At 39.7% G+C, this 16537-nt stretch overlaps 1 protein-coding gene and 1 pseudogene across 2 annotated transcripts in view; one reads left to right on the top strand and one right to left on the bottom strand.

Moving 5' to 3' along the window:
- Positions 1-16537, top strand: part of BLTP1 (bridge-like lipid transfer protein family member 1) — a 166732-nt gene that overhangs the window by 2951 nt on the left and 147244 nt on the right. Inside the window, exons 3-6 of the mRNA XM_081091830.1 lie at positions 9429-9558; positions 11828-11944; positions 13153-13231; positions 14806-14870. Of these exons, the coding sequence (XP_080947956.1) occupies positions 9462-9558; positions 11828-11944; positions 13153-13231; positions 14806-14870 (358 nt within the window). The 5' untranslated portion in view covers positions 9429-9461. The remainder of the gene's footprint in view (positions 1-9428; positions 9559-11827; positions 11945-13152; positions 13232-14805; positions 14871-16537) is intronic.
- Positions 4832-5759, bottom strand: LOC308520489 (poly(rC)-binding protein 2-like; annotated as a pseudogene). Its single transcript has one exon. The product of its transcript is annotated as a poly(rC)-binding protein 2-like (transcript).

The following is a 16537-nucleotide window of genomic DNA, read 5'->3' as shown; positions in this document are numbered from 1 at the left end:
TGAGTTTTTTTCTAGAAGGTAATATTTTTGTGACCCATACATTTCCATAATTTTATATGCAAGGATGATTTTGGTTTATTTAAAAGACTGGGAAAGCAGCACTATGCAGCCCTATGGTAGATGTTTGTGTTTATAATAAATCTTTCATATTATTGTAAATAATAAAAGAAGGTATTCTATTAGTATTACTTTAAGGTACAGTGGGAAACTCAGATTCTTACAGACTTCATTTTAGCATGCTGTTTTTCATGTTAAAGATAGTGATAGAATTTCAAAATTTCATTGGAGATTAACAAATTAACTCTTCAATTTGAGGAAATTTGGGGGAATTTACATGTGACAGATGTGTCATGTTAAATAGGCATTCTGGATGATGAATTGGAGAGAGGTGAGCTTGCGACCATGGGGATCAAGTAGAGGCTATTGTAATAAGACCAGATGGCAAATGAGAGTCAGAAGTAAAACAGGGCAAATGGGAATTAAGGGATGGAGATGACTATACAGATGCAAAGAAGATAGAATGGGTAAGAATTATTGGGTTGAAGGAAAGTAGAGTCAGGGTACTTCCTGGTTGCTGTCATGTTCAAGCACATAATATTTAATAAATACTTGCAGGGTAAATGAAATGAATTACCTGATATCTGGTTTGGAAACTGAGTGGATTCTGGGGCTATTTCTGAGGGAGAATAGGAAGAGCAATAAATTGGGAACACGGTTGGAGGAGATAAGTTTAGTTGGGAGCTATTGTATTTGAGGCCTCTGTGATTTCCACCAAGAAATGTCATTAGGGAGCCCTAGCCAGTTTGGCTCAGTGGATAGAGCATCGCCTGTGGACCAAAGGGCCCCAGGCACGATTCCCATCAGGGGCACATACCTTGGTTGTAGGCTCCTCCCCAGCCCGGGCCCTGGTTGGGGTTCATGCAGGAGACAACCAATCGATGTGTTTCTCTCATATCAGTGTTTCTCTCTGTCTTTCCCTCTCTTACACTCTCCCTGAAAATCAATGGAAAAATATCCTTGGTGAGGAATAACAAAAAAAGAAATGTCATTATGTAGTTGTGTATATGAATCTGAGTTAGGAAGACCCATCTTGAGGTATAAATTGTGGAGTCTCCATTTATAGGTGATAATTAAAAGCAGTACGAATGGATGAGATCACTCAGGGAGAACATGTGAAGTGATAGAAGAGAAGTAAGGATGGGGTACACTAATTCTTAAGGTTAAGGTAGAAGAAAAACACACTTCAAAGGAGATGGGTTGGGCAGGGAAGTAGGAGAAAATCAGGAGAGTCGCAGAAGTCAGTGAAAGAACTGAGTTTGGAGAAAAGGAATGAATATTAGACATCTTTGAGACATCAAATAAAATGAGGACAACAGAAGTATCCATTGGACATATCAGTCAAGAAGTTGTTGACTTGAGCAAGAGCAATTATATAGGTGGAGCCAGTTCACACTTGGTAAATGATGAGGAAATTGAAATACCTAATGTCATTTAATCTTTCAGAAACTTTGGTTTTAAGTAAAATAGAGAGTAGCTAAAGAGATGTATTTGAGAGAGGGCTTTTGTTTTTTAAAGGTATGAGTGATATGAATACATTTATAGTACACTCTATTTGCTGGGACAAAAAGCCATCAGAAAGAAAATATGAAGATAACAGAATAAGGAAGAATAATTGATATAGCTGATCACTGACTAAGCTGGAAGGGATGCAGGTCAAAGGTACTTTCTATAGACTTCTACTGAGACAGGAGGTAGGGAGGTAGTGATGATTATGGATACAGATAAATTGGTAGGAGGCAGAGTGGAGGTTGCTTCACAAAGTCCATGCAGGAGACAGCCACTTAGGAAGAGGGAAATTATTCGCTCATGGGATTGGTAGCCTTTTGATGTGGGCTTGCTGACTTCTGATCTCTTGGTAAGAAGGAAGAGGGAAGAAGAGTGGGGGTAGTTTAGCTTAAGATGACAAGTATGAACCAGATGAGTAGAGCTACTTTGCTTATCTTCCTTATACTTTATATTAGTTATCTATTGCTGAGTCACAAATTATCCCAAACCTCAATGGCTTAAAACATTTATTATCTCAGAGTTTCTATGGACTCAGAACTTGGGAGTTACTAAGCTTATTACTTCTGACTTAGGGTCTCAAGAGGTTGTAGCCAAGATTTTGGCTGGGACTTAGTCATCTAGGGACTCAATTCGGGCTGGAGGAATTGCCTCCATGATGGTTCACTCACATGGCTGTTGGCTGGAGGCCTCAAATCCACACCACATGGACCTTCTAGGGCTTCTTATGTATCCTAGCAAGGCAGCTGGTTCCCCCAGAACAGATGACCCAAGACAGAGAGCAAGGAGGAGGCCATGATGCCATCTGTGATCTAGTTATACATCATTGCTTCTGCCATATTCTTTTAGAATTGTATCATTCAGTCCAGACCACATTTGGGAGGGGAATTACGTAAGCTCCACCTCTTGAAGGGAGGAAGATCAAATAATTTTTGGACATATTTTAAAACTACCACATACCTTCTATCAGTTGTCAATTTCCTTAGGGGACAAAGCCCTTTAAAAATATGTAGTTACAGCCTTTTTTGACCAGGTGAGAGGGAGGTGCAGAAAAGTGGGGAGTGGTTCAGTTAGTTGGTTTTGGCTTACTTCACAATGTGGCCTTTGCTGTTAATCAGTCTCTCTAACACATCAGTCTTTATGTGTTATTGCTTGTGATTATCTAAAAAAACCGCAAAAAACTGCTGATCTTTGATTTAATGGGCCACCCTGTTAGGAGAAAAATGTCATAGTGGGCAAAATATGAATTTATTATACCAAAAAATGAATTTTGGTAACATTCATATTAGCTCCTAAACTAGAATCTAGAGTTGGGAGGAGGGAACTAATTTTTCATAGAAAAGAAATGGAAAACCAAGAGATTGTTACTGATTTCAGTGAACATAAGTGATGAGAAGCAATATAACAGACTCTAAAGCCAGATGATCTGTCTAGGCTAGGTTATGATCTTAGATGGATCCTGACCTGTGTTTGTGCTTAGCTTCTGCCATAGTTTTCTCGTCTGTGATGGTTAGATGAGTAAACACATGTAAAGTGTTTGGAACAGTGCCTGGCACATAGCAAGCAGTAAATAAATGTTAGCTAGTGCCATGGGAGCTCTATTTTCATGGTGAGCTAATTCCATGGCATTAACATTTCAAAGAGTAAGATAATCCACCTAAATGTTTAGAGCAGGGGTGGGCAAACTTTTTGACTCGAGGGCCACAATGGGTTCTTAAACTGGACTGGAGGGCCGGAACAAAAGCATGGATGGAGTGTTTGTGTGAACTAATATAAATTCAAAGTAAACATCATTACATAAAAGGGTATGGTCTTTTTTTTCAATAGTTTTATTCATTTCAAACGGGCGAATCCAGCCCGCGGGCCGTAGTTTGCCCACGGCTGGTTTAGAGTCTAAACCAGTGGTTCTCAACCTTCTGGCCCTTTAAATACAGTTCCTCATGTTGTGACCCAACCATAAAATTATTTTCGTTGCTATTTCATAACTGTAATGTTGCTACTGTTATGAATCTTAATGTAAATATCTGATATGCAGGATGGTGTTAGGCGACCCCTGTGAAAGGGTCGTTTGACCGCCGAAGAGGTCGCGACCCACAGATTGAGAACCGCTGGTCTAGACTTTAAACTACTGACCTTATTGTACTTTGTGAAGTATGTTTCTATCTAGCTCCATATCCATTAGAGTATTGTATCACATGTCACCAGTAGTATTGTGTAAGTCATATTCCCATAAAATTTCCTAAAGCAGCCTTTTAAAAAATTTTTACATAAAAGTTCAATTTCAAGTGGAGCAATATTCTTAGCTCACAGGAATTGGCTATTAAATGAATCTGTTGGATTCTTTGCATAACAACATGCTAATAAAAAATACTTTCTTTAAGCTTGATACGATGAGAGTGTTGGTGAACACATGTGACCAGTTTCCTCCTCCCTCTCTCCCCACAGCCAAAGACCTTACCTATTGTTGGGTGGGTAGATTGAAGATATATTAGGTAAGGTTTTCTGACTGAATGGACTTACGGTAGATGATAAGAGAGGAGCTTAAGGGCCAGATACAAAAATGAAAATACTTTTATTATAAGAAACCTTTAGAATTTTACTTTGCTAATGCTTTTTAAAATTATATTTATTTGAGAGCGAGAAACATCTATTTGTTTCCCACTTATTGATACATTAATTGATTGATCCTCTTTTTAGTCCATCTTTTAATTTTTTTGAAAAATCCTGACATTACAGAACTAAACTGAAATGTATTAATATTCCACTCTTACATTTCATGACAAACAAAAATAATCATGAGCCAAAAAACAACAACAAACAATACAAAACAGGGAGAAGCTTATAAAACTAAATATGGATCTCAGCATTAACAGCTGAACAGAGAAAGGAATTAAAATGCTTTAATTAAAAAAATCACGAGTGGTTGATAAAGTGTGTAGAACAGGGGTCCTCAAACTACGGCCAGCGGGCCACATGCAGATACAAATATTGTATTTGTTCCCGTTTTGTTTTTTTACTTCAAAATAAGATATGTGCAGTGTGCATAGGAATTTGTTCATAGTTTTTTTTAAACTATAGTCCAGCCCTCCAACGGTCTGAGGGACAGTGAACTGGCCCCCTGTTTAAAAAGTTTGAGGACCCCTGGTGTAGAAACTGAAAATTTACAAACTGTTTAAAACCTGGAATCGCTGGCTGTTCAGAAACTACACATGGATCATGAGTGGTGGATGAACAGCAGAAAAGGGATTATGGATGAATCTGCATTGTTCTAGCTGCTCCCCATGCCACCTGTCTCTGAAGAAAGCGTGACATTGATTAGATATTGAGCCAGGCTGATGCTGGCAGCAGATCCAGTGATGGTAACCTGCCCATCAGTAGATCCTTCCACTGGGTTCGCAATTTTGATCTGCGCCCCAGACATTTGATGGATCTCATTGATTTTGGCGCCTTGACGCCTGATTATGCAGCCAATCAAATCATTTGGAATGGTGAGTTCATGAGAAGTAGTCTGAGCAGATGCATCCAACCTGCCCAAATAGCCTTTCACCTCTAGAGAGCTGGATTCAATTCCATTGAATCCGGTGTTGCCATGCGTCATGGGAAAATGAGACTGTTGCTGTGGAATGGTACACTTCCCTTGAATGGTATAGGCTTGACCACCTGCAAAGATACCAGAGAACTGGACGGCTTGGGCCAGTATGGGATGGTCACATCCTTAGGGGGGACTCCAACATGATCACGCAGATCTGTTTCACACACTCAATGATGGATTGCGGAATGCCAGCAATAGTGATGGCCTGCTCAGTTGAGTTGGGGAGCATATCCCCTGCCACCTGGACCTGAGCCCCTGTACGCTCTCTTATTTCCTTGATCTTGCAGCTACCTTTCCCAATGAGAAAGCCACATTGACTAGCAGGGACCACCAGCCACAGGGTGACTGGGGGTCTACTGGCAGCTGTGCTGTTGGTCATAGAGCTGCTGATGTCCTCTTCCAGTTTGTCAGTGATCATAGCAAAGGCTTTGCATATGGCATTAGTGAGTCCAGTCAAAGTGATAATTCTCTCAGGACAATTCCCTTCTGAGATGTTGATACATGCACCACTCTCCTTGCGCATCTTCTTAACGGATTCTCCTTTCTTTCCCATGATACTGCCAACTTCCTTTCCATGCGTAAGTAGGCGGATGGTGAGAGTGACATTTAATCAACCTTAAATCACACCAGTGCCCATATCGAGCAGTATTCTGGGGAGCTGGACTTTGAGTGGTCAAGTCTTTGGTCACTGGTCGGGGGACAGGGGGAGGGAGGGTGAAAGCCAAGAACTGCAGGCATGAGGTGACTGAGGGAAAAGGGGAGCAGGTGGGAAGGGGAAGGGCGGGAGGCCAGGGTCCGAACAATAGGGGAGGGCGGGAAGGCGAGGGTGGGTGGAGGAGAAAGGTGGAGTGGAGGAGAAAGGGGGAAAGAGACCCTGGGGCAGGAGAGGGGAGAGGGCGCAGGCTGCTGTTGCTCCGGATGCTGGGCTGCTGCCTCTGCTAGTCTGGGCCATTGATTGATACTTATTTGTGCCATGACCCAGAACTGAACCCGAAATCTTGGCGTGTCCGACACCACTCTAACTACTGAGCTGCCCAGCCAGGGCAAGTTTGCTAATGCTTTTTAGTGTTATGGCTTTCTGGTATATTTCTAATAAAAATGGAAGTGATACATTGAATTCTTGACTAAAAGAATTAAAAGAAACTTCAGAGTGTGTTTTTCAGCCAGTACAAAAAGCAAAACAAAACCCCACAACTAATCAATGTGTAGGATATAGAAGTGAGATGATTAAACCTTTTCATTTATGGCAATCTCTGTTGATTTCTATATTGCTGATCATGTTAAGGAATATCCTGGTGGTAGTAATTCATCTGGCGGACTATTAAAGGTGGGTACCATTTAAATATCATGTTTTCACCCTGGCTGGGTGGCTCAGTTAGTTGGAACTTTGTCCTGTACACCAAAAGGTTGCTGGTTCGATTCCTTAGTCAGGGTGCCTTCGTGAGGCAACTGATCAATGTTTCTTTCAGGTCAATATTTCCCTTTCTAAAAACCAATAAAAACAAAACAAAGCATATCCTCAGGTGAAGATAGATAGATAGATCAATCAGTCATCAATCAATGTTGTGGTTCCTGGAGATTTGGAGAAGTTGAAGTCAGTGGTTTTTTTTTTAAATATATTTTTTCAGAGAGGAAGGGAGAGGAAGAGAGAAACATCCATGATGAGAGAAAATCATTGATTGGCTGCCTCCTGCATGCCCCCTACTGAGGATCGAGCCCACAACCCTGGCATGTGCCCTTGACCAGAATTGAACCCAGGACCCTTCAGTCCGCAGGCTCTATCCACTGAGCCAAACCAGCTAGGGCAAAGTCAGTTCTTTTTATCCTGTTTGTAGATATGTTTTCTACAGCTTTTTAAGAGTTTTATTTTCTTTCTTTAAAAACATTTTTTAAATATATTTTATTGATTTTTCACAGAGAGGAAGGGAGAGAGATAGAGAGTTGGAAACATCGATGAGAGAGGAACACCGATCAGCTGCCTCCTGCACATCTCCCACTGGGGATGTGCCCGCAACCCAGGTACATGCCCCTGACCTGAATCGAACCTGGGACCCTTCAGTCCGTAGGCCGACGCTCTATCCACTGAGCCAAACTGGTCTCGGCTCTTTAAAAACATTTTTAAAAAAATTGATATCAGAGAAGAAGGGAGAGGGATAGAGAGATAGATACATCATTGAATGGCTGCCTCCTGCATGGCCCACACTGGGGATTAAGCCCTCAATGCAGGTCTTCCTCTTGGGTTCTGACCCCCTGCACCAGGAGCCTCCTCATGCAGATGTTCTTGTTGCTGTGCTCAGGCTCTGGCACCTTGAGCTGGACTTCTCCTGTCGTGTCCCCCACCATGGATGCCCCTTTCCTTCCACTCAGGCTCCACAGTGCTCTGTACATATGGCCTCCTCATGCTGCTAAGGCTTTGATACCCTGAGGCACTGCTGCTGTTCTGCCTCTTCGTCACACAGGTGGATACTTATTTATCCTTGTTTACCTCTGACATCCCCTCTAGCCATGAGACTCCTGTCCCTTTCTTCCCCAGGTACAGATGCTGGCCTTACTTTGCCTACCTTGTGGCTTTTAGATGAACCCTTCAGGAAGGGGAGAGGAAGGGGAAGCAACCAGTTTGTTTTCAGGCCATTATTTGCTCTCTGAAGGTTATGCAGTAGGTTCTTACATCAGTCTCTAGTTCCTCTCCACTAAGGAATTGGTGGTGTCCACTTACACAATGGGGCTCAGCCCCAGTTCAGCCTGATTCTGTGTCCATTGTGTGTTGACATCCTTTATACTACAATGTCCATGTCTCACTTTAGGGCCTTTATTAAGCCTTACCCTTTACTTCTGTACTTGTTCAAAGTATGTTCTCTTAACTATTGAGCCTTTATCTGTTAATTTCTCTTAAGTTTTTGCATTAGCTGAAACTGGAAAAATGTTGGTGAAAGCTGTGACGCTGCAGTTTTCTGCCTTTGCAACCTAATACCCTCCTTTTACATTCTCTTTGGCTGTGGGTTGTTACAGTGGTAGGTGATGGAGATTGGGGATGGAGAATCGATCTTTTTGGTGAATAGATCACCTCCCCTTGGATTTGAGTCAAAACAGACCCCCTTTTCATGTGGAAAGCTGAATGCTGGGACATATCCCTCCTGGAATATTTCCAGGAAGCAGTAGAAGATCTTTTCACCCCCAGTGTTATGCTGGTGATACATCTGTAAAATGATAAAAATATGTATGAAATAGGTACATATGTTATTGTGTAAACCATTATATGTGAATGTTTGGTTTTAGATTAAAGGTGTTTTCAAAATGTTTCCTCCTTTAAAAAATTTTTTTAGTCTAAAAAAACTAAAAAAGGGAGAAAGAGAAAGCTCATATTTAAAATTAGCTCCCACATTTTAAGTTGCTGGTTGATAGAATTTTCAAAGCTTTGAAAAATTTGAGAACATTTTTTTACAGTTTTTTTTAACCGTATTTAAAAAAAAATATATTTTTATTGACTTCAGAGAGGAAGGGAGAGGAAGAAGGCGAGAGAGAGAGAGAGAGAGAGAGAGAGAGAGAGAGAGAGAGAGAAGTATCAATGATGAGAGAGAATCATTGATCGGCTGCTTCCTGCAGGCCCTACACTGGGGATTGAGCCCACAACCCTGCCATGTGCCCTGAATGGGAATCGGACCATGACCTCCTGCTTCATAGGTCAAAGCTCAACCACTGAGCCATGCCGGCCAATCTCCAGTTTTATATTGTGAGATATAGTTTACATGTAACATTGTATTTTCTTAAGGGTAAAGAGGATCTTTGGAAATACTTGATTATCTTTGCAGTGTTCATAATTATGGACTTTTACTAGAGGCCCGGTACACAAATTCATGCACGGGTGGGGTCCCTCAGCCTGGACGGTGGTTGGGGCTGATTGGGGCCATCTTGCCCAGTCCCGATCAGGGTCGATCAGGGCCAGCTGGCCAGGGGGAGGTATCATGGGAGGTTGGCTGTGGGAGTGCATGGACCACCAGGGGGTAGCTCCTGCATTGAGCATCTGTCCCCTGTTGGTTAGTGTGCGTCATAGTGACCGGTTGACTGGTTGTTTGGTCACTTAGGCTTTTATATATATAGATAGAAATGTGGACATGTTTTGTTATTTATTGTATTTTTGCATTTTTATCATTGAAGGAACAGAATGTGATTTAATAAACTTTCATATTCATTAAATTCACCTTTTCCCCCCTTACATGATTTTCCTTGCAGATTAATAATTCTCTGATTCTAAATTTAACCTTTGAACTCTTAGACCTTTAGATGCTGCTCTGGAAAAACTTCAATAATGGATCAAAGGAAGAATGACAGTATTGTTCCTAGTATCACCCAATTAGAAGATTTTCTTACAGAACACAATTCTAATGTTGTGTGGCTCCTCGTTGGTAAGTAAAATGTATTTTTTTGTATATTACTTTTTTTAAAATATGTTTTTATTGATTTCAGAGAGGAAGGGAGAGGGAGAGAGAGATAGAAACATCAATGATGAGAGAGAATCATAGATTAGCTGCCTCACGCATGCCCCACAATGGGGATTGAGCCTGCAACCCCCATGTTCCCTGACCAGGAATCGAACCCAGGACCCTTCAGTCCGCAGTCCAACTCTCTATCCATTGAGCCAAACTGGTGAGGGCTACATTACTGTTTTTTTGTTTGTTTGTTTGTTTTTTATGGATGGAGTAGCAACTTCCAAATTTTACTAGCAAGCAGTGATTGGCCTTATGATATTGAAGGGGGTGGGGACATGTCACAATGAAAAGGCCATAGTTCTTACGTTCTTTAACGCTAGAAGCATACTTTCTCTTCACATACCTCTTGCCTTTCTGAATGGCCCACAACAACCTGACACAGTGATTTACAGTAAAAATTACTACAAAATGACTTTAAACTTAAAACATAATGAAATGTCATCAAAATAATTTTTTGAAATAATTGTTCTAGGAATAATTTTTATGGACACATCATAGCACTTGCTACATCAAAGCTATTACCATCAATCTAAGCTACCCTGTGAAATGTTGGATCTGTGACTGCCTTGTTTCATCATATTAAATATTTTTTTTAAAGTTAAGAACTTAATTTGATGTTGCCAAAAGGTTATACATGTTAAATTGGTTTACATTACTTTGTCCTAATTTAGAAAATAGTTATACTTTAAAAATAGATAAGTAAAAAAATATTGTTATCAGAAAATGCTTTATTGTGTTCTACCTTTTGTATATTCATGATCTCGTTTTTTTTGGAATATTATAAATTTTGTAAGTGATTATAAACTTCATGATAGATTGACAAATGGTCAAACTTGGAATATCATTTATTGTAGTGTATTCAATAAAAGTAGACATTCTTAAATGGTTATTGTTTTATCAGTTGTAGTAAAATAGTATAAGATGTCCTGTTTAATATAGATATGCCTTTAAGTGGGCTAAATTCCTACTTATTTTCATTATTTTAATGTTTTTATTGATTTTAAAGAGAGAGGAAGGAAGAGGGATAGAGAGATAGAAACACCAATGATAGAGAAAAATCAGCTGGCTACCTCCTGCATGTCCCTACTGGGGATTGAGCAAACAACCCAGGAATTAAACCAGTGACCACACTGGCCAGGATCTATTACTTTTTTTTAAAATAAGCCTTTATTGTTGAAAGTATTACATATGTCCCCTCTATCCCCCATTGACCCCTCCAGTCCCCACCCCCTGACTCCATTACTTTTTAGAAAGCAGAGTTTATTGATTTAAAAAATCAATGACTTTTCTCTGATTTAAGAAATCATTTATTTTCTTTCTTTTTAAGTGATTTTAGCCTTTAGTGAATAGCTTGGAAATGAGCTTGTAGCTTGATAAAGGTGGATGTTTTTCATAATGTTCAGAATTATGGGCTTTCTTTTCCAGAACATCTTTACATATATTTAATAAAGAAAACAGTACAAAGCAGTGAAAAAGGAAACAAGAAAAACAGAAGGCTCTAATGCAGTGGTTCTCAACCTTGGCTACACATTAGAATCACCTGGGAATCTTATTAAAATCCCGATTTCTGGGCCTCATCCTCCGGAAATTCTGTTTCTTTGTTATTAATGTTGTGGCCCCACCCTATAACAAAGAAACAGAATTTCCAGAGGATGAGGCCCAGAAATCAGGATTTTAAAAAGATTCCCAGGTGATTCTAATGCAGGGGGTGGGCAAACTTTTTGACTTGAGGGCCACAATGGGTTCTTAAACTGGACCGGAGGGCTGGAACAAAAGCATGGATGGAGTGTTTGTGTGAACTAATATAAATTCAAAGTAAACATCATTATATAAAAGGGTACGGTCTTTTTTTTCAATAGTTTTATTCATTTCAAACGGGCCGGATCCGGCCCGCGGGCCGTAGTTTGCCCACGGCTGTTCTAATGTATAGCCAAGGTTGAGAACCACTGCTCTAATGGATCTGATTGGAATCTGTGCATTTCTGGCTAATGACTAAAAGAAAGTGAGGAAAGGTGGATGAGGTAGCTCTAACCTCTGATTTTAAAACCCAAAGTATTAAATTGAAGAGGACTTACTACCATATTATCATTTCCGAGCGTGGTAAATGATCTTTTATCAACCAAGTTTTACTAAGATATTAAGGTGATTGAAAGTGATATCCTTTTGTACTTTTTTCTCCCAACAGCTACCATTTTGTCCTGTGGATGGATTATTTATCTCACATATTATAATTCTCGGAATGTTGGTCTTATTTTAACCTTGGTTGTCAACAGATTATACAAACATGGCTATATCCATATTGGTGAGTTGGAGTAAACCTGCATTATTTTCTTCTGTGTAATCTTAGGTATATATTATACATTTATATTTTATAAACAGGTAGTAGCTTTAGAAATTTACCATTGTTTCATGAAGGATAAACTAAGCTACTTTGAATTTCTCTCTTACAGCTCTCTATAACAGGTTATGCTCTTTACCTCATTCTTATTTGTTAAAGTGTTTCCATAGTTACTCTTTGACATTGTTTATAAAATATACTCATGAAAATAATTTGAAAAAATGTAGACAGATATAAAATATGGAAACAGAAATTTCTCTCAATTCCATCTAGAGCAGTGGTTCTCAACTTTCCTATTGCCGTGACCTTTTAATACAGTTCCTCATGTTGTGGTGACCCCCATTTTCATTGTTACAAATTGAACATAATTAAAGCATAGTGATTAATCACAAAGACAATATGTAATAATATATGTGTTTTCCGATGGTCTTAGGCGACCCCTGTGAAAGGGTCGTTCGACCCCCAAAGGGGTCGCGACCCACAGGTTGAGAAAAGCTGATCTAGAGAAAGTTTCTAATGCCCAGTGAATTATTTGCTCTTTTTTTCTTCTTCAAGTAACCCGTACTTTAAAAACCTCTAAGTTGGAGTCATATTTCATTTTGTGGCCTGCTTTATTAGTTTAGTTTCTAACTACTTATAAGTGGGAGGTTTGCAGCTAGATGGGAGGGTGTACTAGGAAGCTATATGCTCTGGAAAGTTCCAAACCCGTGAGAAAGGAGGAGGGGGCACTGAATAGAACCATTCTAACCTTCCCTGGAGTTGAGTACCTCTTAGTGGACATGAACTTCTCTCAAACATAAATAATCTTCCATTAATTTGAGGCAGTGACTGGTTCCTAGAGTAATGGAGAAAAATGGTGAATTACTCACTGTTGTGGGTTTATTTAATGGCTGTGCATAATTAAGAGAATTAGTCGTATGAAGCAGCTATTAAAACTAATGTTCTTATATGGTTTTTAGTAACTCAGTCCATAGTGATGATACGTGTGGCACTTTTTCAGGAAAAATGATAGAAATTAGTAAGGCTGTAAAGATATCAGGAAGGGAGTCAGGAGAGAACATTTAATTACTGAATGAATTGATTGCTAAGATTATTTTAAGTGTTAAGAGCTCTACTATCTATCAAAACAATTAAATTAATTGCTGTTTTTTTTGTTTTTTTCCTTATAACAGGCTCTTTCTCTTTCTCTGTTCTTTCTGGAAAAATCATGGTTCGTGAAATCTATTACATTACAGAAGACATGTCTATTAGGTAAAAAGCAAAAACAAAACCTAAAACAAATAAAAGAACCTACTTTAAGCTTGAAAAAATTTTCTAATTATGATACTTGTTTTAATATTACTTGGTTCTTCAAATAACACCATAAGTCAGCCCTGGCTGGTTTGGCTCAGGGCTAGAGCATCAGCCTGTGGACTGAAGGGTCACAGGTTCGATTCCAGTCAAGGCACATGCCTGGGTTTCGGCTCGATTCCCAGTGGGGGTTGTGCAGGAGGCAGCCGGTCCATGGTTCTCATCATTGATGTTTTTGTCTCTCTCTCCCTCTCCCTTCCTCTCTGAGATCAATTAAAAAAAATTATATATATATAAAACAACAACAAAAAAACCATAAATCAGAAATAATTTTTTCAGTAAATCAGACTTAATGAATTAATGTTTTAAAATGTTTCTAATCATGGATTAATTTAGCTAAAGTTTAGACTGGCAAAATGTTTACCTAATAGCAGTATATAGAAATCAATAATCTCATTTCATTGCAAGATGAAAAATTGAGGCATTAAATTACCTGATAATTTCTGTTGTAGAATTCATGGTGGTCATTTGTTATATAAAATAAGGATCAGATATGTTGATAATGCTCACCCATTGGGTTCTTATTAGGTAGTAAGTGTTTAGAATTGTTTAGCATCTGTTAACAATTCTAATTTTACTTTAAGAAGAAAACACAAATCTTAATGTATTAAGAATTAATAATATGTTTGATATGTTCTCTCTTCTGTAAGCCTTGTAAGAAAAGCTTGCTCTGTTGTTATTATTTTAAAAAAATATTTTTATTGATTTCAGAGAGGAAGAGAGAGAGAGATAGAAACATCAATGATAAGAGAGAAACATTGATTGGCTGCTTCTTGCATGCCCTCTACTGGGGATCAAGACTGCAGCCTGGGCATGTGCCCTGACTGGGAATTGAGCTGTGACCTCCTAGTTCATAGGTTGGTGCTCAACCACTAAACCACACTGGTTGGGCAGCTTACTCTTATTTTTGTGATCTTCTTAAAATTTGTTACTTAGAATTTGGAAAACTTTGAATTATTTGAGAGATGCCAGGGTGTGGCACTACTTATACTTCTCTTGAAACAGTAGAGGCATCTTCTTTGTGAGTCTAAAATTATTCCAAATTAAAAGTAAAAAGTTAAAGTTAAAATTGGAGCATGAAGCGATATATCATTACAGAAATGAAAGATTATCTTTAAAAGTTTTCTCTAGTGTGCTAATGTCCCCCTTTTGAGAGTTGGCCTTTTATTTATGTAGTTTTTACAACATTAAAAATATTTATAAAATAAAAGGGTTTTCTGTTAGCACTTCATTTTCCTATTGAATGTAATCCAGTATTACATTTTACCTGAATAGAAGAATCTAATTTAAACCTGTGCATATCCTCTTTTACTTTATTAACTGAAAGAGTATGAAACATTTAGGTATGCCAGTGTTCCATTGAGAATTTTTGTTTCCTTATTCATTATCAATTGCCTGCCTTTTATAATAATTAACTAAGAATCAAGTTAAGTAAATTCTTACTTGTTTTCACTTTTGTAATTTATCTTGCTTAGAATTCAAGATGGATTTATAATTTTTCGGTGGTGGAAAATGTATAACCCAAAGCAGAAGCAGCATGGTGAGTTTTCTTTTTTTTTTTATTTGTTTGAAATTGTTGATGACATAATCATTTTTTCATCTGTGGTTATTATAATAGACCAGAGGCCCGGTGCACGAAATTCATGCAGAGGGTGGTTGTCCTTCAGCCTGCCCTGCACCCTCTCCAATCTGGGACCCCTTGGGGGATGTCTGACTGCCTCTTGCAATCTGGGACCGCTGGCTCCTAACTGCTCACCTGCCTGCCTTCCTGATCGGCCCTAACTCTTCTCCCTGCCTGCCTGATTGCCCCTAACCATCTCTGTCTGCCTGCCTGATCACCCCTAACTGCTCCCCTGCTGGTCTGATCGCCCCTAACCACCTCTGCCTCACCCTGCACCCCGGACCCAGGATTTCCTCCTCAGGCCGGTCACAGGCACTTGGGACCCAGGATTCCCTCCCTCTGGCTGGCCGCAGGCACCCAGGACTTGGGCCGGCTTTGCCCAGGCTGGCTGCAGCTCCAGGGGACTGTGGACGGGTGGCTTAACCTGGGCCGCAGCCTCAGGCGCCCGGGACCGCGCCCGGGGCAGACGGCTTGTCCCTCTCCTGGGCTGCAGCCTGGCTGGTCCCCGTTCCTCTCTTGCGAGCTCATTTGTGCCTGGCTGGTCCCCATTCCTCTCTCCTCAGTGTTGAGTATTTGAGCCATTATGGTGTGATGGCATGACAACCATTTGCATATTAGCTCTTTATTATATAGGATAAAAATGTTTTTAAAAGCTTTGGACTTGACAAAACTCTGATTTTATCACCAGTTTACTAAAAATCCTTTTAGTAGTCTTCCTCTTGCCTGGTTAAATTGGTTTACTTTAGCTGATTATTTATTCAGAGTCATCCTCAGTAGGACCCTTACCCACATTTCTAGCCTTACTGCATATTACAAAAGTTGGCTTGACCCATACTGGTGATAAATGGTCTTCTCAGCACCCTTTAATCAGTCTACCAAGACACTTTTCTACATTTCAACTTCGGTGTCTTTATTCATACTTCTACCAGACATGTCTACTAATTATCATTTATCTGGTATGAAAAGGATGAACAGAAAAAGGGAAACAGACTCTAGAATTTCTTCTGGTTCTGCTTTTATCATCAGAATTTTACCATCTCAGAATTTTCTTCCCAGTTGTTTCATGGCTCTGTTAGTGTTCTGGTATGTGGCCCTAACCCTCCTACTAGACACTAACCGGACCAGAGGCTTCAAGGAGGGTAGATCTTGTCTTTACTCTTTCAAATAGCTAGGCTTTGGAAAGTCTGGCCAGTGTGTAAGGCACAGGCATAGTAAGAGGAGTAAGGGCAGAACAGGGATATTCGATGGGAGCCACTGTGCTGTGTTCCATAAAGACGTTCAAGTTGACGGTGACTTGGGCCAGAGCCATGACAGTGGTTGTGGATCTATGTTGAAAGAAAAGCTGATAAATCTAAGGCATGAAAGAAAGAGAGCAATTGAAAGGATTGACTTGCTGTTGATAGGATGGGGGATATTGTAGAATAGCTTTGGGGGGAAATCAGATATTTGGTTGATGTATCAAGTTTGAGATGTCTGTTAGACAACGCATTGGAGATGTCTGAGTAGGTTGCTGGACATTTGACCCTGGCATTTTGGGGGGACATATATATACATATCATATTTAAACTACAGCTTAAGCTACTAAA

This window comes from Myotis nattereri, assembly GCF_964212035.1.
Source record: "Myotis nattereri genome assembly, chromosome: 5".
Taxonomy (NCBI): domain Eukaryota; kingdom Metazoa; phylum Chordata; class Mammalia; order Chiroptera; family Vespertilionidae; genus Myotis; species Myotis nattereri.
Note: the sequence above shows the minus strand (reverse complement) of the source record. Positions and strands in the feature narration are given on the sequence as shown.